The following is a 26011-nucleotide window of genomic DNA, read 5'->3' as shown; positions in this document are numbered from 1 at the left end:
CTGAGGAAGTGGACAAGCCCTATCTCGCATCAGACGACTGCTGCCGCTAAAATGCAGATTTCAGGTTTAGTCGCAGTCGTAGGGAGTGGTACACGTTGAACACTACCTAACATTCAAAAATGCGTGTCGCAGGCCTTTTCCCACTTCACCCCGCCCGCCTTCCCCTTCCTGCACGCCGGGCACAAACGTCTTGACGCATCCTCACTGACGAGGTGCTCCCTCCATTTTGTCCCCAGTCTCCTTCAAGCGAAAGGAGCGGCGCTATTTTAAATCAACTCCCTGATGAAACCAAAACGAGAGAGGAGGCGATGTGGGCGCGAGACCACACTTTGCTGGAGGCCAAGGCTGGGTGGAGCTGCCAGGGGCGCCCAGGGCTCGTCCCGGGGCGGGAGGACAAAGGACATCAAGGGGACGCGGGCCGCACGCCAGGACGGGCCGACTTCCGGGCCGTGGGCTGGGGGGGTGGGGGTTCCCGTTCGCAGGACAAAGCGGCGGCGGCGCGCACGGCTCCTCCGCGCGGCCCCGCCCGCCCCCGCCGCACGCGCCCGGCGTCCAAGCACGCGAGCGAGAGCACGCGCGCGGACGACGGTTAGAAATGGCGGTTGGAGACGGAGGAGGGGCGGGGGCGGGAAAAGGCGCAGCCTCCAGTGCCAAGATCGCGGGTGCATGGTTGCTCCCCTAGCCCTCCTTCTCCTTCTCTTCTCCAGGCTTTCGACCTGGGGAAAGCCCCGGTGGAGAAGACGTGATCAGTTCAATTGAACAAAGGAAATGGCGGCCGCACCCTAAGCTACCGGCACAGCCGGTGTTGCCGCCTAGAAGACTGGGAAACGTTCCCTAAAATGGCGGACAGCGAGGACGCAGGCGCGGGGCGGGGCGGGGTGGGGCGTCCGCCCACGGCGGCCGTCGGCGGCGGGGCGGGGCAGCGGCGCTGACAGTCCCCATGGCGGCTGCGCCGGAGCCCGGGGAACCCGGGAAAGGGAAGGTAATTCGGGGAAGACGGAGAGGGGCGGCGGGGTGCGCGGGCGGGCGTGGCGGCGAGTAGGGTACTGGCGGGCGGCGGGTAAGGACACGGTCTGTGAAGCTGGGAGACCCTGGATAGGAGCACGTGTCATTAGCTTCTCTGCAATCGTACAGCCCCCCATTTCGCGACATTTTTATCGTGACACGACTCAAGTGACCCAAACTAGGAGGATGAGGGGACCGATACCGATAACTTACTGCAGGCCCCAAGACTGGTCCCTGTGGAGAGAAAATTTTGCTGAGAGGCGCCTCATATTGTAATTGGCTAATAAAGAGTGAATTTAAAGTTCCCTGAGGACAGGTGCTAAGGCTGTATATATCACATTTAACATGGAGGAATGGGCAAATGCTGAGAAATGAAAACTTTGCTATATTCGAGTGAATGTATATCCAGAGCTGGAGGATCAGATGAAAGGATTTGAGATTTTTTCCGTTAACCAGTTTTCAGTCAACCACGTGGAGTTTGCATCATTATATGCAACCAACAGCTTCGCTGGCTGGCATTCGTGTCTTGCTTTGCCTTCTCAGCCCATCATCCACAGTTGTCTTTGTGGGCTACCCCGTAAAATGGATCATTTTACATCTGCTTAAAACTCAGCCGTAGCAGCCCATTGCTTTCAGGATAAATCCGAATTTCTCGACCTGTGATGTAACGGAGTGGGTTGCCATGCCCTCCTCCCAGGGATGGAACCCGAGTCTCAGGTCGCCTGCATCGGCAGGCGGGTTCTTTATCACCAGTGCCACCTGGGAAGCGTATAAAGCTCCTCACCCAACTCTTACCTGTTCAGTCTCTGTGATTCTTCTCATGCTTTCCTCTCCAAGTGTATTAAAGCTCAACAGGGCTATCTCTGGCCTCCCATGAACGGCTTCCTGACCCCAAAGGAGCTGAGGTGCTTCTGTCCTCATCTCCCTGACACCTTGTACATAGCTGTTACCATTACAGCATTATACTGGAAGTTAATTTATGTCTTCTCGTCCTTAAGAGCAGGAATCCAATTTTTATATCCTCAATGCATATTAAGTTCTCATAAAAAATACACAGGAAGAAAAAATTTCATCCATCGTAAACCAGAGATTAACGTTGGATCAGTTAAGAGTCACAAATATTTATGAAAGACCCACTCTGCCACACTGCACCAAATCTGTAGATCTAGATCTGCTCAGCTTGAAAATTTTGATTGCTTCTTTAGTGTTCTTGCTGCTCTGGGGAATTTTCCATCTAAATTTGCCCTAGATGGGACACTTCCCTCCAGCTTCCAGTGCCAGGGGTGGGGTGGAGGTGCAGGTTCATTCCTGATTGGGGAACTAAGATCCCACATGTGACGTGGCTCAACCAAAAAATAAAATTTTAAAAATAAATTTGGCCTAGATCATCAATGGTTATGAACGTTGGATAAGTTGCTACCATATTTATTATCAAAGCTTGCCAGTTGTCTTGGTGCCTTTTCTGTTTTTCGTGTCTCACAGGCCGATTGGAATATGCTTTAGTAGAACAAAAGGTACCCTTGTTTGACACTTGAGTATTTCAAGAGGCATCTAACTTAAAACAGAATTCTAGACGGCTTTGTGAAGACACTGGGATCTTCAGTGGGCCTTTTTATCGCTTGTGTATGTGATTGTTCACCTTTGATAGGAGGTAACTGCTGTCATTTTAGGGTCATGATGGTGGTTTAACCCATTGAAAATCAAGAAAAGTCAATGAAAGAAAATGTTTAATTTTATTTGAAGTGAAACAAAGAACATGTTTCAAAGTCAAATGATTACCTGTGCCCCATGTGCAGAGATGTAAAGTATGATGGATTTAGCAAAATGGCTTTTAGACATAAGTGGCACCCTTTCAGTGGAGGGTAGGGGATAGATGTCTTGCTGAATTGGGTTAAAAGCAGGGTAGGTTTCTAAGTGGAGAGGAGCACACATTGGTAACTGAGTTTTGCAGTAAAGAGCAGAAAAATGGGATGGTGGCTTGGGTGAACAGGGTGCTGAGAGGGTAATTTGTGTATTTCTCGATTGGAGATTATTAAATAGAGGAAAAACAAATAATGCAAATAAAGTAAGGGATAACCATTAGAAGCAAAGTCCGTAAGAGTAATCAGCTGCACAGTGAGGACTAGTTTTAAATAGTAGGGCCAGCTCCTCCTTGGAAATAAAAGGCAAATGAGCACTGATGGAGCAGATACATTTTTAACAGTGGAAAATGAAGCAGCTTTAATTTGACTTATTCTCTATAAATCATTAAATTGGCATTCTCGTTTAGAAATTTCTTTTTGAGCTTTCCTAATTCCATCAAGGTGTGCTGGTAAAGCTGCCCTTTTAAATCTAAGCTTAAAATACTAGTTTACCCTAAAATATAATCTATGTTTCAAGTCTTTAATTTGTTAATATCAGGTGAACCTTAAGTTTGCAGACTACTTAGGGAATAAAAGAGGAATGCTAAATGCCTTGAACATTACAAGTAGAACTACTTCACAAGGACTTCAGGCGTAGGATTCTTTCCATTTCTGAGACTTAGTTCAGATACTATCAATATATTGTATAAACTCAAGACTTTTATTACAGTATTCTGTATTTGCTTTTAAGCCATCACTAGTCTTTCAGATTTATCAGGAGGCTGTGACAATTCTCTTACTAGGAAAGGGAAAAAAATCTTAGTATATCCTTACCCAATTTTGAGTCAGGGTGGCATTAGTGGTAAAGAACCCACCTGCAGGTAGACCTAAGAGAAAATTCCCCGGAGGAGAGGAGAGGATGGCACCCCACCCAATTCCGGTATTCTTGCCTGGAGAATCCCATGGAGAAGTCTGGCAGGCTGGTCCATAGGATCCCAGAGTTGGGACACGACTGAAGTGATTTAAGCACACACACATATCTACAGTTATGTACTTAGCTGTTACTCCTTATATGTGAACCCTGAAAGGGTTAAATGCTTCAATGGAAATGACAGGCTTTCAGGGTCAGACTGACTTCCACTCTGCCACCACTTATGAGGCTTCTACTTAAACCCTGAGCCAGTTTCAGAAATGTCATAAAGGCTAAGAATTAAAAACAAGGAATATAAAGAGCTTGGTACCTATAACCCCTTAGCACCTCTAAATTGTAAGATTGTTTAAGTAGACCAGCACTGGCTTCTCAACCTCGGTGCTACTGACATCGACCAAGGCAGTTTTTGTTGGAGGTGATACATGTTTAGCAGGACCATCCTTGGCATCTAAAACCACATATTGGTTTTAGAAGTAACATTTAACAAAGATGTTTATCTTTCAAAGCAAGCTGGATTATTCTACCATTTGCAGTTTCAAAAACTTGAAACTCCAAAGCAGTGTTTTCTCCCAATCTGGTGGTTTGGGGTGGGGGGTGTGGGTTTGGTCAGTTTCCTAAACATAAATGCCCATGGCCTAGTCAGTCAGAATCTGAGGGTGGGACTCAAAAATCTCTAAAAAACCTCAGGAAATCACCTAGTCGATTTAAACAGCACCCTTTCAGATGCCCCCAGCAAGCTTACACACCTGGCAGAGAACTGCACTTGACCATTTTATCCAAGTGCTCCCCCTCCAAAAGCCTGCACATTCTGCTGTACCCTGGGGTTACACCAGGACTCCATTAGGGAAGAGAATCCAAATGAGAAGGTTCAGATGCCTTCAAAGAGCTTGTGCTGTCTTGGTTGGGATATGCAGTGTCTGGCATGCTATGGCTAACACTTAATGGTTCCTTTCATTCTCTGCTTAAATGGGAAAGCCATCTAACATTCTCCCCTGTGATAGAAGCTGCTGGTCTCGCATCTAAGACCTGACATTAACCACCACCACCCCCAATCTCAGTCCTTTTAGCACCCTCTCCCCACCCAGGGCAATGGCCTACCTGCAGAACAGTTCACACCCTCCCCTCTGGGGCCATAAATGCTACTGGGCTCTTGACCTGAAGGTAAGGAACAATTTTTTTTTTTTGCTAAATTAAATGAAAGGCCTAGAAGTTAAATCCCAACCTCTTGTATATGAAGCTTTGTACTGAAGAGCCTGCCACTGGAGTCCGCCAACTTTAAGAGGCACCTGCTACATTCAAACGTGTTGGGGGGGAGGAGGGCGCAGGCCCGGGGGGGGGGGGGGGGGAGAGGACGACAGGCAGAGACAAAAGAAAAACACAGTGATCTGAGAGTATATAACTTTTGCTTTATTAGGAACCAAGTCACATTGTCTTTTCTGCAGAAGCTTCAGCCAAAGCAAACAGTCAAGAATACCTTTATGTTTCAACCTTGAATCTAACTTGCCCTTCACTGTCCTTTCCCTATTTCTTCCAATCCAGTCTTTTACCCTTATAGTATATTACCATCAAGGTATCATCTTATTCCTAAGAATGGGCAAGTGACTTCCTTTTTGAAAGTTACATTACTGAATTTTTTTTTTTCCCAAATGAATAGGAGTGCTTCAGCAAAACATTAAGTGTGACTTTAAAAAATGTCTGCCCCCCCAACCCCAAAGTACAGTGAGAGTGACGAGACATGAGATTGAAAATGTCACACTTAAAGTGGCAGTATTTTTCAAAGAGGGAGAACAAATCCATAAATCCAATGCAGACTGTATAAAGAATTTAAAAACCATTTTAGCACTTGAAAGAACTTTAATTAACACCTAGCCAAACCCCTTCATTACAGACTGCAGGCCAAATAAGAAAATATATCCTACAGGTTACAGAAGTTAGTGGCAGAGTTGAGACTAAAATCCAACCCTCTTAGATTTCCACTTTTCATCACATCTAGATGTGGTTACTATGTACTTCAACAAAGAAATGAAGTGCAACTTCATATCACAGGCAAGGAAACAGACAAGGGACTTGTCAAGATATTTATTATAAACAAAACTGATGTGCTGTTACTGGTTAACACAGATAAAATCTGCAGTCATCCTTAAAGGAATTTAAAACAGCAGTATACTAAATATTATAAGTAACATGGTTAAAACAATTTCACTTTCCCATCTGTTTCTCAAATTGTAATTATGCTGCTTTTACCTTCAGTGATAGCCAAATCCCCAAGAGATGCCATAGAGATACTTAAAGAGCTCATGAAATAATGTATGCCCCTATCTCCAAACCAGCTGATTAACAAATTATGGCATAACCATGATACCATAATCTATTTAGGTTTAATTTACTCTACTACTTAGTACTTTCTGGTCAAATTCTCAAGGTTTCCATTTTAGATTCATTCATATTAGATACCAAAGCAGGATGGTTTGTTTTCAATCTTTGCCAAACCATCCTGAGGTAAAATATTCTTTTACTCAAAATTTTTTTATTTTTCCTAGCCCTTTAAACTCCTAGGAATTTTAGATGTTGAAAACATTCCCTGTGCACGGGATTCGATATTATATGGTTCATTAGGATCTGTTGTGGCTGGCCTTGGACATTTTTTGTTAACTAGTGAGTATATCTGTTTTCATGTATAAAAAACATTTCTCTATGTGTTTACAGTTTTGTTCTAGATGAAGTATCACAATCCTGATTATAGTGTTTATGATTCCTTTCGACAGGCAGAATTAGAAGATCATGTGACGTTGGAGTAGGAGGATTTATCGTGGTGACTTTAGGATGCTGGTATGAGTGTTAAGTATTCAAGATTTTAATAAGGTTAATCTAATTCCAAAGCACATGCTATGCTCAGCAATCCCCCACTGGGAGATTCCCACCCTTACTTAAGATTATCTTACAAAATGATATTGCTGGACTGCCTTTAAATATGTATATATACCCGTGTGTTTTGTGTCATTTGTCAAATCAACAGATGAACGCGACATCAGACACTGCATTAATGCCATGTCAGGGTTTACACTTCATTTAGGAAGGCCTCAACCTTTTATCCTAATGCTCACTTCATCCCTGCCTATGGCACCACTGACAGTCATCTGTAAGCTTTTAAAAACTTCAAATTAGTTCCCATAGGTATGTCATATTGGTAATTTATTCACATTCTCCTTACTAGGTTCCACTGTAGGTATAATTATGCTAAGCTAAGAATCCAGGAAAGACTTGCCAGAGAAGGAATTAAAAACAAGATTTTATACGAAAGTACCCACCTTGATCCTGCAAGAAAACAAACCAATGGCGGCGGCAGCAGCAACTGAGCAGTCTTGAGCATAGAAAACCCAGATACAATTCACTTCATTGTGAACAAAGCTGAGATGAACTACAGAAACATTTTATGTACCATAAGACAGATCTCAATCAAGTAAATAAAGTATGTGTAAGCTGTAGTCTTTTTTACATGTCTGAGTATTTACAAACTTATTCGGGCCCTGTATCTGCTGTCAATACAGCATGATGGACTCACTCCAAATAATCCTTGTGTTTAACTTGCTTAGAAAAGTGTTTCCTTATAGTAAGCAGTGAGTACACCTGATGTCTCAAGAAATAAAATCTCAGTTGGATGTTAAAACTTGCCTTAAAAACAAAAGTCACAACTCTATTACTGTACCCTGTTAAAAATGAAGGGATACTTTCTGGTCTCTAAAGTCAGTGATGTTCTATCAGACTTAAAACTAATGGATCATTGCTTTCCAATTGTTACTTTTAAAATGTACCCACTGCTTGACTGTATTCTCCCATTTTAACAGGTGAGTTCTCTCTCAGAAAGGAAACGTGATTTTTAGCTGCTCTAAATAGGTCTTGGAAGTATGCAGGGTTTTTATTTTTAAGTAGAATTTAAACTTGCACATGGCATGCATAAAAATATCTTCTGAAACTTGTGTGGTGCAAAGGAAAAAGAATTGCAAAATTACACACATGTTGTTCCATTATGTAAAGACATTCATAATAATAAATTGGCTGCCATTAAAAAAAAGCACCCAACACCCAACTAAACCCAGAACATTCACTCATTCATTCATCCATTTTTGGTTTTAGTAAATATCAATATGAAAATACTTAAAACACAAGCTTAGAGGCCTTTCTGGTTAAGGAATGAACACTGGTGGATAAAATCACAGCATTATTACTAGGACTATTGATTATCACGGTTAACTAAAATAGAGGAAGGAAGAGATGTCTTGAAACTTATGTTGTTCTTATTTTGTGCCTCTTTTCAGGATAGGTAGGGCTTGCTCCAGTTCACTTCATGAGAAAGGTACCATTTTCCCTCCTGTGCCCACCTTCTTACAGCTTAGGGTACACAAGTGTTTATGGTTTATCAAATGCCGTCTGTATCATGAGTGACACTGTCAAGCATGTACACAAAAGCTGGGATCCCCAATCCCAGGATTGATACTGGCTCATGGCCTGTTAGGAACTGGGCCGCACAGCAGGAAGGGAACAGTTGACTTCCACGAAACCAGTCCCTGGTGCCAAAAAAGTTGGGGACCACTGTTCTGATCTTCATTGACCTTAATTATCTGGCCACCACCACAGGGAGAACCTTTGACACTGACTGGAGAACTAAGTTTCGCAAGATCATCTGCCTCCTGTTACTGGCATAAATCAAATCGCAGTGCAGTCTACATTATGCAAATTGACCAGAAATAACTATGTGAACAATTCCATAATGTGACAGTCATTTGTTCTAAAGGGCGGGGTAGGTGGGAAACCAATGAGAACTGATCAAATTTTAATAACATGTAACATATAAAATCAAGCCAATGGATTAAGTAACTCAGTCCCTTCCAGCTCTAGCACACTATTATTAAATCTTACCCCAAGTTAAGAGAAAAATCTCTCTGCTGGCAAGAATTTCCAAGGCCTTCACCAGTAACAAGGTTAGTTCATTTTCACAGAAGACTACACAAACTGGAGACCTGGATAAAAACATAAGTTTAAATACTTATTTGGATTACTTTTCAAATGTCATTCCATAAATTTACAGTATTAGCACATTTTCTTCTTGAACTACTAGAATGATACAAAATGAATTATTGGACCACTCAACATGCTCTAGGCCCGTATCACACATTGCTACCAGATACCTTCAATAGGGCCTCCAAGTTGATCTTGACACTTCCACTTCTGGTTCCTCCAGTCCAATCTCCCACTCTGCCATCCAACTTCAAGCTAGTAAATTCTGCCAATCCTATCAGCAGTGTACGTCTGGCTCACCATGAACTGAACTCACCTCTGCTCACCTCTTCGTTTCACTTAAGAGTGCCCTCCTATTTCCTTTAACATTCTGTTGCTCACCAACTTCTAGAATTAGGTTCACCATCATCTCATTTAGACTCATATTAGTTGATTTCAACTATTATCCCAACAGTGGTAGACTTTCATTGGTCACTGACTATAGCTAAGAACCCTGTCAATTTTTATCTTTACATTCCCAATAAAATGTCTGGCAGAAAGCAGTTAACAAGTCAGTTAAATTATTAAACATTCACTAATCCCCCTCCATCCAGCAGCTTACATGCTTTTCACTCTTAAGCTGAAAGAGGAACCTACCTTCCAGGCCCACATGAAGGCTTCAGCTGCACTGCTTCATTATTCCATTAAATCCGATTTTTCACACTACGGTGTGATATAGCAGTAGGTACCAGCTAAATAGCTGATTAAAATAGAATTGTTGTCATTAGTAGGTTTAAAACTTCTTGTGGCTTATCTATCATACCTACTATCTTTAAGTGCTTTATTATGCAGTCCCCCTCTTCCCCCACCCCTCCTTTGACTTGTTTTACCTTTCAATAAAAGAACCTCAGGGTTTTTTAAATTAACTAGCTTTTCTCTGGACTTGTGATTTATATTGACCAAGTTTGCCAACAAATTGACTATCCCTAATACCATCATTTGCAAGCATCTCTTCAGTCTACGTACCTCTACTCCATCGCTGGTTTCCCTTCGCTTCACTTTTATAATGCGAGGAGGTCTATATAATAAATTCAGGATTCCTGTTTATGCACACTTTTCAGCAAAATGCTAGGTATCAAATAAGGTTTGAATCCTTCTATTCCTAGGTAAAAATCTGGTGGATGGGGATTAAGGGACCCCTTAAGTCATGTAAGGTACATGACTTTGGGAAAGCAGAATACCTTAATGAGGAAAGTAGAAAAAGTACAATGATTGTTTTAATTATAGTTTTTAATGGTCCTCTAGAATAAAATATCTTTTGGAAGCATCTTAAAAATATGGTCCATTGGTCATCAAATCAGGTCAGTTTATCTTCTACCACCCAAATACTGGTATCTTACACAGGATATTTTTGTGTGTGTGCATTAAGTTCAATATGTAAATTTTCTCTGAAAAGAGACGCTTTAGGGACAAATTATCTTACACAGTATTTTTCAAAGTAATACCTTTCAAAGTTTATAATGTAGGCGCTACTGATCAGTGTTGCAAACATATGAGTCTTTTCGACTACTGCATTCGCCTTTTATTTTCTAGAAATTATAGACTTCACAAGTATTTTTATTTTGAGAAAACTACCACTGACTGTATTATAAATAAATAATGAAGTCAAAGTCAAATAATTTCTGTTGTTCACTAATATTCACATGTACTTAATGGGCAGTTATCTGTTCCACCTTTTTTCTAAGAATAACTTCCAGAGTTCTGTAAGTTAGAAAACACCTATTTTATGGCCTACCCTTAGGAGATTCAAATCAGCACAAACTGGTTTCTTACAGGGTAAATTTTCATTAAAATGTCTTTCCTCCTTAAGCCCCAAGGACAAGTCATGTGACATGAAACAATGTTTTACAATCTAAATTCTAAGGCTGCTTTATAAACATTTTCCTAGTTTTTGTTTTTTTTTCCTCCAATAGAAAGAAAGGTTGTGAATTTTACCTTTTACTCTTATAAGCTGTCTGCTCTTCAAAAGCCATTAAGAGATTGTTTTGACAGAATAAAACTGTTTCACTGAGGAAATTCTGAGGAATTTCACTGAGGAATTTCACTGAGGAAACCTTTTTATTTCCCGTCAGTATAGTACTCAAGTCCTCTCTCATTTCACCAAAATACATTATTCTGAAGTATGTAGTGAGGAAAATTTCTTCTAAATTTCATACATGCTTCTGAACTAACATAATCAAAGTCCTTGTCTCAGATTTCAACTCCTGATTTAATGGACTTTTGATATAAATGTACATTACTTCACTATCCAAAAGATGGTTTTCCAAGTTTTTATAGGCTGCTTATTTGTGCATTTACCATAGATGCAGAAGGATTTGGGGAACCCAAGGACATAGCCATTCTAGATCTCTTTGCATTAGAATATTTTAAGTATTTAAACTACAAGTAGGGTGTTGAAACATACAAAACATTAAAAGGAATCTGAACCATTAGAATGAGATAATCTTAAAAGGACTTGGCTCTATTTGCATGTAGCGCCTCTAATCTATGCAAGAGGACCACCAACTAACAACATTCTACTCAATACGCTTCACATTTCAGGTATACAAAGGAGCTATTAGAACTTTTTTTTCCTTCTAATTATAAAACAGATCTATCCACCTAGTTACTAATTTCTCCCTTTCCCCTGTCTTTTTATTTTAAAAAGAGTTCTAATTAAGGTGAGACCCTGGAAGCCCAATATAACAAGTGTTAACGTACAAGCAGCAATTAATTTGGAATACCTATTGGAATCACTGGAACACATTTACTTGGGCCCTTTTACTCTTCCACACAGCACATTCACATGGACAGACTAAGGAAAAGGAGATGAAACTTAAATCAGCACATTATCTTTTATTTTTCAAAAAAAAACAAAAAAAACAAAAACAGTACGCTGGAACCTTTTGTTGTACTTGACCGTGGCTCTCCCATCTCCCTTAACTACAACTAAAAGGGCACCTTAATAGCAGCTACGGTAAAAGATTATCCTGTCATTCAAGTAAGCTTCAACTGCTCTCATTCTAGGTATGCCTGAATACTTCTGAAGATTTCATGCTGTGCAAGCTGTCTACAGTGCCTATCTCAAAGTTCTTGATTGCTTTTATTTTCAAAAGATTTTTCAGCTGATGTTAATTTGTGGCAATGGTTCTCAAGTGCTTGGCAAATGTAAAATATTTTACTAGCCAAAACTAATTTTACTTCGCATAAGATCATGTAATGGGAGTCTTAAGAGGACTGGCAGGAAGAACATGCAACAAGCAGTTTGGTGTTTACAGGTTCCAAACTCGGTGCTAGCTTTGCAAGCCTGTTGTCCCTACAGAACGTCCGCTTGTGCGAATACCCAAGATGAACTGAACATCGCAGTAGTTAACTGCTGTGCCACTGGTGTAGCACTGATTTTAACTGAAATACTTAAGGAACTGAACCTTTCCATAAGACATTTCTCCATTTGCCTGGACTGTTACTACGCCACCACTTTCAACTGTTTCTCATACCAACAAATCCAGTTTTATTTAAAAGCAAAACCCCTGTTCCTTGTCAAGATGTAAGTTTATGTTGATTCCTGGCATAAAGAGAAAAAAGTTACAATATTCCTAAAGTAATTAGAATTTACTTAAATACATGATTAAGTTCTTGTCCCAATAACTCATCTAACCAAAGATTACAGATGTCCTGGTCTAACAGTTACCTGCAACATTTACACTCATATTGGATCCACAATCACAAGGGAAATTACCAACTGTCTACATGTCAAACAGTACTTACTTATTCAGCTTCTCACTTGGACAGCACATTCTCAACCTGATCACACAATGTATAGGTGTTACCTTTTTTGAGTACTCTGTTAACCTTTTGAGTAGTATCACTACCTATTTTCAGTCTGCTATTCCTCATGGACTAAACTCCTTGGGCAAACAACACTAACCTATCACCTGACTCTTTGATCGGCTAGAATGTTAAAGTATATATATGTGTGTGTGTGTGTGTGTGTATGTATTACTCTTAGTGTTATCTTTGCTAGCCATAACCCTACCTAAAGCTATTTTCTGAGCTCCAGCTATCTCCATGTTTGAAAGTCACTACTGTGACCACCAAATAAAATGCTATACCTTATTAGCAGAATTTAAAAATTACGTTATTAGCTGTTCACATGTATAAGTTTACAATTTAAAATTAATGTTAAGGTCATGGTTTTTAATTTTTTCTATTGCAACACACTCGAGGACACATACCACTTCTATCAGTCCAGTAGGTCATTTCCAAATTAATTCTTAAGGATTTATTTTTATTATCAAGGTTAATAAAGACTAGTTAGTTTGGTAAACAATGTATTTTTACTGTCTTGTAATCATGTACGTGTAGTACGATTAATAGTACTAAGTTAAAAACTGGGCATTAGAACACCCCAAGTAAAACTCTAGGCACTGAACTGGCCTATCACCTGCATGTTTGAGTACAGGAGCTGGGGACTGATGGCCAAAGTCACATTTCAAAGTCATCCAAGGAAAATGCTCTCCACTATCACAAAAATATTGCACTCAACTATTTCTAGTTAAGTTTAAGGCAACTGATTTTAAGAGACTGAAGTTTACGTGAGTAATAAATCCCAATCTTTTAAGAGATCTGAAGCAGCTGCTAAGCTTCTTAAAGCACTAATGGTCCTTTAAAATTCATGTGTAAGCAAGAGTTCCAATACATAAACTAGACATTGCAACTTACTGCCAGGTCATTATCATACATCCGTATACTTTCATTAAGTATTACTAAAATGTTAAAACCTAAACCCATTTTTGAGCTCCAGAGCCCCAGAAATATGAACAAGTTTAGATTCAAACATCTTAAGAATTTTAGAAAAATGGCTTTAGAAGAATAAGGTTCCTTCCAAAATGAGTCTTCTGGGGGGTTGAAAAGTAGATAACTTTTCTGTCCTACAGGCTCCACTTTTTTTAAAGAGACAGTTTAAGTTATATGTGAATTATGAGAACTAAAATGTTTTTTGTGTCTAATACCAAAAACTTCAACTTAGACTACCAAGATACAAGTTTATACCTTCCTTAATTTCTCCTTAATATATTTATCCTGGTTTTGGCTTTCAAAACACATCAAAAACACACTTCCAGATCTACAATCAGTTCTTCCTATGTAAAAGGTGTCTGCACCACTGCCTTAAATACTATCAAAATATTCTGTTTGTGCAATGGAACCTGTTATAAAAACAATCTTAGGATAAAAAGCCTGTTCATATATGATGTTCATAGGAAATCATGTCAATTCAACTCCCACACCTGAGGCATATACAGCATACAATCTTTCCATGAATGTAAATTCCCCAAGAGTTGAAAAATACTGAGTCATCTTTCCTTGAAAAAAATTGTTTTTAAGAAGCTTTAATACCTGTTGCTAGCGTTTAAAACTAGTTTCATATTTATTTTCCGACAGGCTCCTAAGGCAAACAAGAGCTTCTTTTCTACATTTAACGTAGCTTGTCACTTCAATGTCAAACTGGTTGGACTCAGCCTTCATCCTAAGATCTCACCTTGCTGTCTGTGTATTAGGGCCACAAGTCAGTCTCAGACTCCTCAGTCAGAGCTGGAGCTCTCCACCCAAGGCCAGGTATGAGCATCAAGATGTAAATGACCAACAGAGGTAACTTTTTGCAGTTTCAGTTTTAACTTTTATCATTTCTTTATGCTGTTTTTGTACCAAGTAACCAATCTAATCCAATTCTTGCCTCAGGATGGGAGGTATAATCAACTATATGCAAAAGCTTCTAGTGAAAGCATCTCTTAAACAGTCTCATAGATGAGTTTTCTAAGGTGTAGCTGGGACATCTGTGTTCAGATGTTTATCCAGTTTTGCTTGCCATAGAGGGGATGTAGGCAAGGGGAGAGGTGAACAGTAAACCAAGTTTTTTGTTAATAGATCTTGTTCTGCCAAACTTGGCATCAACTTTTTCTCTTGCTTGCTATATGGTGCACTCCCTCTTAATTTCTTATATATTCTCTAGGTTTGTTTCATTTCATACAAATGCAGACATTAACAGTAACAATAATTCTGACCTTGAAACTGCTTCTTAAAACCTAACATTTTCTATCAACATTTTTTATCTCTCTTCCCCAAATTCTCTGTGCTACACAGGCAACAAGCCTACAGAATTGTCCCCTGGCCATCACTCTCCCATTGCAATGATTAAGAGTAGCAAAATACACAATTTTGAGCTAGAAAGTACATCCAAGGTTTTTCAATAGTATTTAAAACATTTAGGACACCTAAATACTGATTAGCAACAAAGCTTACTTTTTTCCCCCTGGACAAGGCTATGCAATCCTAGTAATACTGATGCATCCTGAAAAGTAGGCTCATGCAGATAGTTGCAATTGCTAAAAAGACAAAAACCCTTGAGACACTATCTTATACTGGTAAGTATTCCTATGCTAAGTGTGTTATAACCAAAACACTCTCAACAGAAGCTACACCATCATCTGAAACTCAACTCCAGCTCATCTTTCAGCAAGAAAAATTTCTAGTTAAAAATCTGACTTAAAATGGCCAAAACAAAAATCTAGGCAGGCAGAAAATTAAACCAACCTGTACTTACCAGAGGAAACCTGTAACACCAACGAAACACTAAGCTCATGTCAAGTTTTAGTTCTACAGTTTGACTCCTGATTCCTCACCGTAAGTGAGGGTCCTTTACAAGATTAAGTGTTCTGTGCAAACCCAATAAAATTACAATTAGGGGATCTAATGTTATCACATAACTACAGTTAAGTTAGCAGTGTTGTGTAGTATTGACTGGCTTGCATGATGGCTTCTAAAAGCATCTGTTCCCAGAGTTTCATGTATTATATAGATGTATATATAATTATCAGTTGAGGACAGCCATTAGCATTTTGTAAAGATGGTAAACTGAGTGTTAACTTCTCCCAGCCAGTACCTTTTCCCCTCATTAAATGTTTAAAGTCATCTGGGGGGAGGGGAAGGGAAGAGTTCAACTTCGTAATTTTAAGTCAATTGTCAATATACATTTAAGTTTTTAAAACCTAAATGTTCCAAGTGCAGAGTAAAGAATAAGCTGTCCAGAAAGCACACACTTAAATTTTCTCCTCTTGGGAGTTTCATAAAGGGATTTTGAACCTTGATGGCGAGAATCCCAAAACAAGAGTAAAATGAATTCTTTTTATTGCAAACAAACGTCTAAATTAATTTCTCCACCCACTTTCTTTAGAAAGAAAAAGAAATCAGCAGGCTAAGGAGATACCCATTCAAGAACTGACATGATTAAAAATTAAGATATAAATGGGTGACTCACAATTTCATTAGCTTACAAAGATGGTGGAGTTAACTACTACAAGCACACTAGTTATACAGTATTTTGTGGGAGAAGGGCATACAGACATAGCTAACTTCATATAGATCCCATTAGACAACTGGATTTACAACAAGTTTTTTTAATAAGAAATGGGCAAAGCCAGCTTTCTTTTCAGAATCAAAATGCAGAACAAATGGAAAAATTATGGTACTTAAACCTTCACAAGTTTGAGCCTCCACAAATAATGCAACCAAGTTTTACATTTTTTAACAGCCCTTCTACATACACTCCATCTTCTCTATCTTAGTTCCAAATTTTATCTTCATTCCCAAATATGCCAATTCCATTGTTACTTAAAAAGAAAGAGCCTTCCCAGTTACTGTCAAAAACTACTATTTAGCTTACCCCTCCACTACTCAGCAAACTACAGAGAGGATGGAGTGTAATATGAGCAGTACAGAGTCTTATGCAATTCATGAGGACCACTAAGTCCTTACATGAATCTGGTTGCTAACATTTCTATTATATTGTGACAATGACTCCCGACTGTTATCTCTGTGAGAAATGGGGGGGAGTAAATTCTTAATAAAAGACACCAGGTACAAAGCAACATTTTACTTTTGTTGTGATAAAAAAAAAAGTCACATTTTACAGATAAAATGTAGAACCCTGAAATACTGACACATTCTCTTATCGTGCACAATGCTGAGGTTCTCTTACGATTCACTTTAAAACTGCAATTAAAAATGTACAAAAAAGAAAAGAAAAAAAAATCAACCCACAAAGCTTCTAAAAAAGGAACCCGCAGGCACTTCCTCTTGTGGAATGTTTAAAAAGTTAGCCTACTAAAGAAAACAGTCGACTTCTTGTGAAGGTTTTGGAGAAATATGTATCAGTTCGTTTTATTTGGGTATTCAATAATATCCTTGGTGATAATGCTGACTCCATGGCTTCTGACCCCAGAATTGCTGTAAGAGAAAATTTTTTTTTTAAAGAAAAAACATCAATAAGCCACTCAAATTGCTTTTAGGAAATGACAATCTAATTCAGAGTAATTGCTGGAAACAAATTTATACCTGTCATTCCTCTGATTTATCAAGCCAGATTTAGTTAGTATTAACATCCCATTACCAATACACATTACAAAAGGAAACACATTACGACTTCGGTTAGTTTATACAATTAAAGCTATCAGTAAAAAAAAAAAAAAACCGTATGAATTAAATATTACTTTATTAAAAAATGTTACGTTACAGCAAACTCCAATCTATCTCGCCTTCAAAAGATAGTATACAGCTACAACTGCAATACAACTCACAGCTTGCCCTGTAATACTTATTTATAAACACTTCAATCCCTGGACAAGATCTTTTTTCAAGATTGATTCTTATGAACTCAAAATACAATTAAATGCACATAAAAACATGTAAGGAATTACTTACACCCTGCTGCCACTGGTTGTAGCCCTGAGATTGATTTTTGTAGCCACGATTGTTTCCTCGTCCTCTGAAATTCTACAAAAAAGAAAAAAATCTTTAAAGAACTCAGAACACAAGTTGTTAGGTTTATCTAAGGGGCAGGGGGGAAAGAGGGGACGTAGCTGCAGAAATGGATGGATGGGCAGTCAGCCATTAACCTGAACACTGCTGGGTTTCCTTTCAGGTGATTAAAACTTACTCACTAGGAGACATCACACCTGACTTGTTCCTATTAACAGTTAACACACCTAAAAATTAACATTAATGAATTTTACACATTTTATCATAATTATGCATATACACTGTGTTCTTAACTCTTCAGTGAAGCTGCGCCATCCTATTTAACCTCTCACACTAAGTTATATGGAGAATCAGTGTCTGCAGAGATCTTCAGTGATCACCTGGTTGTAGTTCCCTCTGTTAGGCATTCCACCTCTGTTGTAGTTCCCTCTGTTTGAATAACCGCCTCGGCTGGGAAAGACAGGGCCGCGAGGATATGGATAGCCAATTCCACCACTTCCGCCACCACCACCACCTCGCTGTGGCATGTTGCCCCTCCTGTTATAGCCACCACGATTCCCAGGAGCTAAAAAACAAGAAACGTTTCATTTAATAGTGTGTTACCTTCTTTACATGAGACTTAGGGTTCTTTTGGACCATTCCTTCATCTTCGGAGAAAAATGTTTAACCGTTCAACACAACCTAGATATGCTTACTAAGACAGCTTAAGATAATGCAGATCAAAAGCTTCCTATGTTAAATTCAGCTAAGTAATAATATAGACCCCAAACTAGAAGTTTACCATTTGTTTCAACCTTGGACCAAATAATATTCAAAATTAACTTGCCTCCTCCTCTGAAATTTCCACCACGCATATTGAATCCACCACGTCCTCTATGCCCACCGCCTCTGTTAAACTGGTTCTTGCCACTCTTATTTTTATTGCTCTTCTTTGAGCCTGTGTTCTGTTTCTTTTCCGGTGGAAGAGCCTTTTTGCTTTCTTCCTTATATTGCTCCAAAAGTTTCTGGGCTTCTTCCTTCTGAAGTTCAACATAGGTTATTTCATCAAAGCACTCAGCTACTTCTGGCAGAGTAAAGTTTCCTGCAAAACATAAAAGCATATTAACCTACAAACCCACTACATACACATTCACAACCCTAAAGCCTACAATTCTCAATCAGCTGTAATTCTTGCAAAACACACAATACCTAGTCATATTTTAATCACATTTTCTTACAAACACAAGTTAAATAAAAATGTTCATTTACAGTTAAACGGTTATTAATGATATTAACAGACAAATCACAGGCTATGTAACATAACAGAATGCCATGCCTTTCATTTTGAGAACTGCATGTTCTGGTAGGTCTTTCCCCTCTACTTCCGCCTTCTTCTGTGTTCTCTGCTTATAGTCTTCATCTTTTGGGCAAACTACAACAGCTTTTCGTTGGAAGCCTGCAAAGAGGCACATTTTTCTCCTCTGGGCAGCAGCAGACACATTTGTCTTTCAGAAAAAGAAAAAACAAAGTTTATAACCCCAAACATTAATTCTACAATTATCAGTTTTTTCAACTTCAAAGTTACAGCTTACCTGATCCAAAATGAAATTTCGCTTCTTACGGGCAGCAATCTCAATAAACTTTCCAAGACACTGTGGAGCCCTCTGCAACAGCGTGTTTAGCTTTCCAGTATCTGCCATTTGCTTCTTAAAACCTGCCACCTTTTTTTTAAAATTGAAAAAAAATTTAAACACTGCCTTTCCTCAATGCTATAAGAAAGGACATTTTATCCTGTAACTCCACCCAATGCCAATCAACTCATGTTTATCTAAACTGGATAACTGAGTTAAAAAAACTTCTACAGAAAATGGAGTTTAGTCACTGGAAGAAAAGCACTTTTACCTTACAGGTAAAGCACCTACTTACAAAACCATTTAACTGCCCAAACTCAAAATCTCTAAAATACTAAACAAAATGGATAAAAACAAAAAGATTACCTAGAATAAATACCTTCTAGTCTTTTAAAAATGCTGAAATCAAGCCCATTTTACTTACCATCATTTTATCCATTATGGTGTTTGTTCCAAGAATGTTGTATTTACCAGGATTTTCTGCTGCATGTTTAGTAACCCAGGTAGTTTTTCCAGCTCCTGGCAAGCCAATCATCATAACCACCTACAATGCAAAGAATTCTTTAAATATTTTTTAATACACAAAAGCCCAGTTTACACATTTGAATTTTCACAGCCTTTTAATGAGAACAAGTACAGCAGTAAATCAAACAGAACTTTAGCCAAGCTTCAAAAAAATTTTTTTTCCAGTGACTTACTTCACAATCTTTCTTCTCTTCAGGCCCCTTTGGTCCTCTAACTCGATCCTCCAAGGGGACATTCTGGATAAAAGTATAGTCTTCAGGTATTGGAAAATATGGCTTTTCCTTCTGACCAAAATTAAATTCAACTGCACAGTTGTGGCACAGAACATGCGGGAAGAGTGGTCGTCCAGCAAGAACCTCCTTACTGATTTTGAAGGCAATGCCAAGATCTTGTCCATTCTTTGCATAAGACAGTTCTACTTCATCACTTTCAAAGTTCTATTAATTGGAGAGAAAAATGAATGGGTTTTAATCTGCTTCTTGTAACACTTCTTTAAAAAAAAAAAAAAACAAACACCTAGGAGTAAAGCTTATCTTGTGGATATTTAGGTTATATGTTAAAATAGCTTGGTGTGAACAACTAAAACACCTATGTCCACAAACAGAAATTAATACTACCCAAAAAGACTATAGATTTTCAGATCAACTTCATATTAAGTTTTCAGTCAAAATCAATCAGTAAATGAAAAGTTTGATATAACTAAAATAATCTTATCTAATAACTTGCCATTTACATAGAAATTTAGCTATGACTTACAGCAAAACATGTAATCACATCATTTTCATCAAACTTCTCTCCATAATCTTCAGTCTCACAGTTGCATGTTTTTATTCCTTTTAGAGAATACCCATAAGAAAATTCTTCTTCACCTAAGAAAATGATTAACTTTCATTATATCAAGTCTCTGAAACAATACACTGACCCATTATTTTTTCAAGATGTGGGGTTCAAGAATACACTATACTGACTTTATACTAGATATAAAAAGAGCTAGGTGGTTAGTTAACTAGTTGACAAATTGCATGACATGATAACATTCTATTTGAACCATCAGCCATAAACCAAGTAACTATAAAGAAAAGCTAAAATTTAACCTGTGCTAATGTTACTGTTATTCATCTCTAAAAAATAGGCAAAAAGTTTAGAATGCCTTCTAACTACTGAAATCAAACCCTAAATAAACACTCAAGAGTACCAAGATACTCAAATGGAAACTTTACCAAGCAACATTCCACTTGTGGTTAGTGACCACCCAATCCGAACTTCATGTATATCAATATCTTTCGTATATAAATGCCTCACTGGGATCTTCTCTGTAACCTGAAAGTCAAAGATAAACAAACTGTAAACCAAGGAAAATAAACCACTCAATCAACCCTGGTTTATTTCATTTGGGCAATGGGCTAATCCTTCTTCAGCTACTAAGTACAAAGACACACCAACTTTACTTTACACTCCCCCCAACATTTACAAGAACTTCAAATTTTAAGGGCTTATAACTTGAAACTGAAAATGTACTTGGTTGATTCACATTTAAAAGAAAATGTTGAAATTATATATTCTCATACTCAAAACCAACTTAAGTTTATTCTTTGACAAGTATTTTTCAGAACAAAAGCAGGAGCCTAACCAAATTTTTTTCCAATCCTTTGGTGGGCCTTTCAAGTGCCTGATAAAAAATGAACACCCTAAGTAAAAATTATGCTGGCTCTATCTACATGGCAACTTCTAATATAACAAACATCTTCAACTACTATAAAACATAGGGTTAGTCCCTCTTGTAACCCACAAAAATTTGAAAACATACAAGTTCCACTGATATCTAGTAACAGGCAAAAACCTCACAAAGCATCAGAAAAAAAGAACATCACAAAACTACTTTTACCTTCATCTCAAAACAGACTTTGCCTTTTGACACACCATAAGATGCCCTTCCTCCAGCCCACAGAAAAGCAAAACTCTCCATGGTAAGGGAAGAAGCACTGAGGCGATCTCTTGATATTTTAAAATGTAGATCACAATTATCTGCAATTATATCAAATACCGTATTATTTCTTTTGATATCCACTATAAACATCTGCTATGTAGACAAAGCTATTATTAAATTTTCACATATTTCTGAATGCTGCATACATTTTTGCAGATGCTGTTCTAAGCTTCAGTTTAAACCCCACTCCCACCAAGTCATTCTTGCCAAATTATGAACTGAAGTGTACACTACCTATGCAGCTAACAAATATCAAGGTTTAGTTTATGAGTATTTTAATTATATAAAATAATCAAGACAATGTGACATTTATACATACCTGCTCTGCTCTTTACCTTGATTTAGAGGCAAGCAGTAGAGGATAGCAGGAAATCAAAGTGAAGCATGCCAGACCAGGCAGAATTTACCAGTGCCACAATAAAACTGAAGCGAGGCCATGACCAAGTATTTTAAAGAGTATGAGCTGTTGATCCTCACTTTACAGGGGTTCTAGACCTTAAATTCTTTGCTAAAATTTGTTAAGGCAATCTCAGTCTATACAATACAAACCTGGTCATCAATGCTGTTACTACTACAGCATTTTAGGTCCCCTTTCCCCAGATTTGCCTGTTAATACGAATGGGGGATTACACACTTTGGAGTAATCCAAATCCAAAACGACTTTAACCTAGCTACCTTTGGGTCACTGGCTCATTAGCATGCACCTTCTGAGTTCTCAGTGGAGGCAACACTAAATTAAGAAAGCTACTTTCTTAAGTTTTACTGGTGAGATGAAATTATACCTACAGTCTGGAATTCCTTACATAAGCTTTGCTCTTTACATTTCTCATAGAAATGTTCAATAGATTACACTTGAACCCAATAATGCACTTAAACTGGTATCCCTCGATGAGCTAGAAAGTCTTATACCAGCATTATCTTCCTAAACCATTGCTTCGTATCTCGCCAATTTTAAGCAACTAAACTTTAAACGTAAAACATTCAACTACTCTTCCATACGCAGTTCTGTTAAAAAAAAAAGAAAAAAAAAAGACTCCACTACGTTGACTATATGTAAACGGTATGTAATAAAAAGTCAAGACTTACATTTACACTACCATACACATCTAAATAAAATAGGTATTCCAAAACAGGAGAATCTAAGATTCAACTCCTTAGATCTACAAGACAGGATGACACCTTACCTCTAAGCAGTTATTTCTACCCTTTTTTCTGTTTATCACAAAATTCTACTCTCTGATCAAAATACTAAAGCAATGATTTTGTATGTATGTGAGAAAAATTAGGAATCTGACTGCCAAGGCCCATTTAGAGGTTTGCAATACTTCCTCATACTCAATTGCAACCCAACTGGGTAAAGTAGCAGTATTTACAGCGCTGTCATTGATACCATTCGCTGCTGAAGAAAGCTAGTGGCCCAGTGATAGCCCACTGCTGCTGCCCCAGGTCTTTGGAAGAAACCAACTTAGGTTAAAGCAGCAGCTACTGAACTGGAATTGAGAACAAAAGAGCAGTTATTGAGAAAGTAATATTACAATCTTTTAGAATAGGGAATATCGTGATGTGCTAATGGGAAAGTCATTAATAAATACTTAACTAGCCCAAGTAGCTCACTTAACATAATTCCACCAAAAAAAAAATGACATTACTTTTATTGTAGACCCTATAGGGACAAATTATAGTCTTACAAGTTTCTATTAGCTAGACAGTCAAATACTGACATTCATTTCACATTCCTACAAATGAAAATTTTAAAATCATACCAAAAAATAATCAAATTGTTAGAGCCTCTAAAACTATCAATACAACTGCTGGACTAAATTAAGTGACCAGAATCTGAATAAAAGCCACCATCTAATTTTAAACGAACCGTTTACACACATTAAGTTTTCTAACATTTTGTAACCAGAAATCACATTTGATAACTGAGGGAGGAACGAGGGAGAAACAGCTTCACTTACAAGTATCAAGACAAACCACTGTGTCGTCGAAGTGTTCATCTTCTTCTTCAACAGGTGGCTGAGGAGATTTGGCTCTGAAAAGACAGAATTGTCTCCTGATACAACTTTCCCCACCAAAGGATAATGAACATGTGACAAAACTAGGTTAGCATCCTCTACCTGCTATACTTGTTCTCTTCAATGTACTCAAAATAGCCACGGCCATGATCTTCTCGAGGTCTTTTAACACCTCTCTTTTTATCTCCGCCTTTCTGTTCTGTTTTGCCGTCTCCTACAACACACACGACACCGCTGTGTAAGATACCACGGCACGCCGCCACAACAAACAGAAAATCCCTTTCTTGTTGGAGGTTCCCTAAAGCTCCACTTGTACATTGTCGTGATTTCAATCAATGACTCACTTGCGAATTCAAACAACAATCTGCTTGGAACCGGTTTGGAGTCAGTGACGCAGTCTAAGGACATTGCTAATTTTGCCAGTCCACTCGAATATTCCAGAAAACTAATGAAAATTTAGCGCGGCCCAGGCTCGGCGCCCACGTGTACCCCAGAGAGTGTTCAGGAAAGGGGGAGGGGCCGAAGCGCCCCGCCCGCACTCCCCTCCCCCCACCCGGGCCCGCGCTCCCCGCGGCCGCATTGTACTGCTCGCCGCGGGCCCCGCCCGGCGCCGCCCCGCCCGCCGGAAGTGACGTAACGCCGAGCCCGGCGCGCCTTGCACAATACCGCGGCCCGGAGCCGCCACGGCGCGCCGCCGGGGCCCCGGGCCTCCCCTCCCCCCGAGACATGTGCCCGCACCGCGCGCACGCAGCGCGACGGCGCCTCCGCGGCTCCTCCCCCTCCAGCGGCAGCTGCAGCCTCCCCCCTCCCCACCCCGGCTCTCCAGCCACATAATGGAGGCGCCGCCACCGCCGTCACACACCGAGCCGAGGCCTCACGCCTAATCCGGGATTCCCCGCGCCCCGCCCGCCCCCCTCCAGCAGTCCCCAGCCCCCAGGGGTGCTCCCTCCCGCGGCGGGTTTCCTCCCCCCCCCCCCCCTGCGGGGCTCCGGCAGGCCTGGGCACGGTCCCCACCCCGCGCGGGCCTCCCGCCGCGCGCAGCCAACCACGCAGCACTCACCCGCCGCCGGAGCCCCGGGGCGACCGCCGCCTCCGCCGCCTTCCGCCTTCTTCTTACCTCCCGCCTGCTGCTGGCCCTGCCTCGCCCCGGGCGGCGCCACCGTCACCGCGAACAGCGACGTGGGGCCGCTGCTCTTCCCCGCGGCCTCCTTGGCGGCCCCGCGCTGCTGCTGGGGTTGTTGCTGCGGCGCCGCCGGCGGTTGAGGCTGCTGCTCCCCGTGCCCGTTCTCGTCGCCCGCGCCTTCCTCCTCTTCTCCGAGCTCATCCTCCCCTTCCTGGAAGCCCTGGTCGTCGCCGTTCTCGTCCTCCGAGGCGGCCTCTTCCTCCTCCATTGGGCCCGAGTCGGCCGCCCCCGCGGCGCCGTTCTCCTCCCCGAGCTCCATCTGGTCGCCATCCAAGGCGGCGATCCCTTCCTCCTCCTCCTCCTCTTCCTCCTCGTCGTCGTCGCCGCCGGCCGCGGCCTCCTGCTCGAGGCCTGCTCCCGAGCGCCCGGCGGAATCCCCGCCCAGGTCTAGGCTGCCGTTCCCGGGCTCCATGGCGGGGCGGCCCCCGGCCTCCTCGTCGTCCAGCGCGGCCTGGAGACGCTCCATGAGCTCGGCCTTGAGGCCCTTGTCGGACAGGCGCCGCTTCTTGAGCTCCTCCTTCAGCTCCGACACCTTCAGCTTTTTCACATTAACAGGCGAGGAACTCATGGTGAGGCCCCGATTCACCGCTAGGCGCTGGCTCAAACTCGGCTCCGCTCACTCGGCCACTGGCGGCGGCTGCGGCTGCTCCTTGGCCCGGGCGGCGGCTGCGGCTGCGGCTGGAGGTGGGTTCGTGCTGCAGAGCGGATCCGCCTGGTGTCGAACGGCGCCAATTCCTTTCACCGAGTTCGCGAGGGAGACGCGGAGACTCGCCTGGCGCGAGCGAGCACGCAACGTCCTCTCGCAGGGGCGGCACCGCGCACGTAATATAGCCGCCCCGCCTCTGCGCCGGTGGAGCGCCCGCGCTCGCCCCGCCCCGCCCCGCCTGAGCGGCGGGCCGGGAGCGCGGCGCCGCGCACTGCGCTTCCAATTGGGACCGAGCTAATGGAGGAGGTGGAAACCGCCTTCAGTTAAACCGACCGGCTGCAGCCTCTATTGGCCTTTCCAGCACTTTGGTGGCAGTATTCGTTTATGCTCTTTGCTTTCCGGCCAGGAGGCTGGCTT

The 26011-nt window shown here is 40.8% G+C and overlaps 2 protein-coding genes across 4 annotated transcripts; one reads left to right on the top strand and one right to left on the bottom strand.

The window, feature by feature from the left end:
* The first annotated feature begins 796 nt into the window (after positions 1-796).
* LOC122708307 (cytochrome c oxidase assembly protein COX20, mitochondrial) lies at positions 797-7864 on the top strand. 2 transcript variants are annotated; one of them, XM_043924636.1, is made up of 4 exons: positions 797-982; positions 6318-6432; positions 6543-6606; positions 6992-7864. In XM_043924636.1, exons 1-4 carry the CDS (start codon positions 941-943, stop codon positions 7131-7133), a joined length of 363 nt encoding a protein of 120 aa, XP_043780571.1. In that variant the 5' UTR covers positions 797-940; the 3' UTR covers positions 7134-7864. The 2 variants fall into 2 exon arrangements, with proteins under 2 accessions (XP_043780571.1, XP_043780570.1); XM_043924635.1 differs by lacking the exon at positions 797-982 and adding an exon at positions 4836-4938.
* Positions 7865-16249: 8385 nt separating this feature from the next.
* Positions 16250-25763, bottom strand: HNRNPU (heterogeneous nuclear ribonucleoprotein U). Of its 2 annotated transcripts, none has more exons than XM_043924633.1 (14): positions 24826-25763; positions 23868-23979; positions 23709-23782; positions 21646-21785; positions 20981-21080; positions 20517-20629; positions 19934-20197; positions 19660-19779; positions 19197-19325; positions 18941-19109; positions 18452-18706; positions 18006-18190; positions 17569-17640; positions 16250-17094 (listed from the first exon to the last, which is right to left on the bottom strand). In XM_043924633.1, the coding sequence occupies exons 1-14, from the start codon at positions 25514-25516 to the stop codon at positions 17041-17043; spliced, it is 2478 nt and encodes an 825-aa protein (XP_043780568.1). In that variant the 5' UTR covers positions 25517-25763; the 3' UTR covers positions 16250-17040. The 2 variants fall into 2 exon arrangements, with proteins under 2 accessions (XP_043780568.1, XP_043780569.1); XM_043924634.1 differs by having other exon boundaries at positions 24883-25762.
* Between the last annotated feature and the right edge of the window lie 248 nt (positions 25764-26011).

Source organism: Cervus elaphus, chromosome 14, assembly GCF_910594005.1.
Source record: "Cervus elaphus chromosome 14, mCerEla1.1, whole genome shotgun sequence".
Classification (NCBI taxonomy): Eukaryota; Metazoa; Chordata; class Mammalia; order Artiodactyla; family Cervidae; genus Cervus; species Cervus elaphus.
Note: the sequence above shows the minus strand (reverse complement) of the source record. Positions and strands in the feature narration are given on the sequence as shown.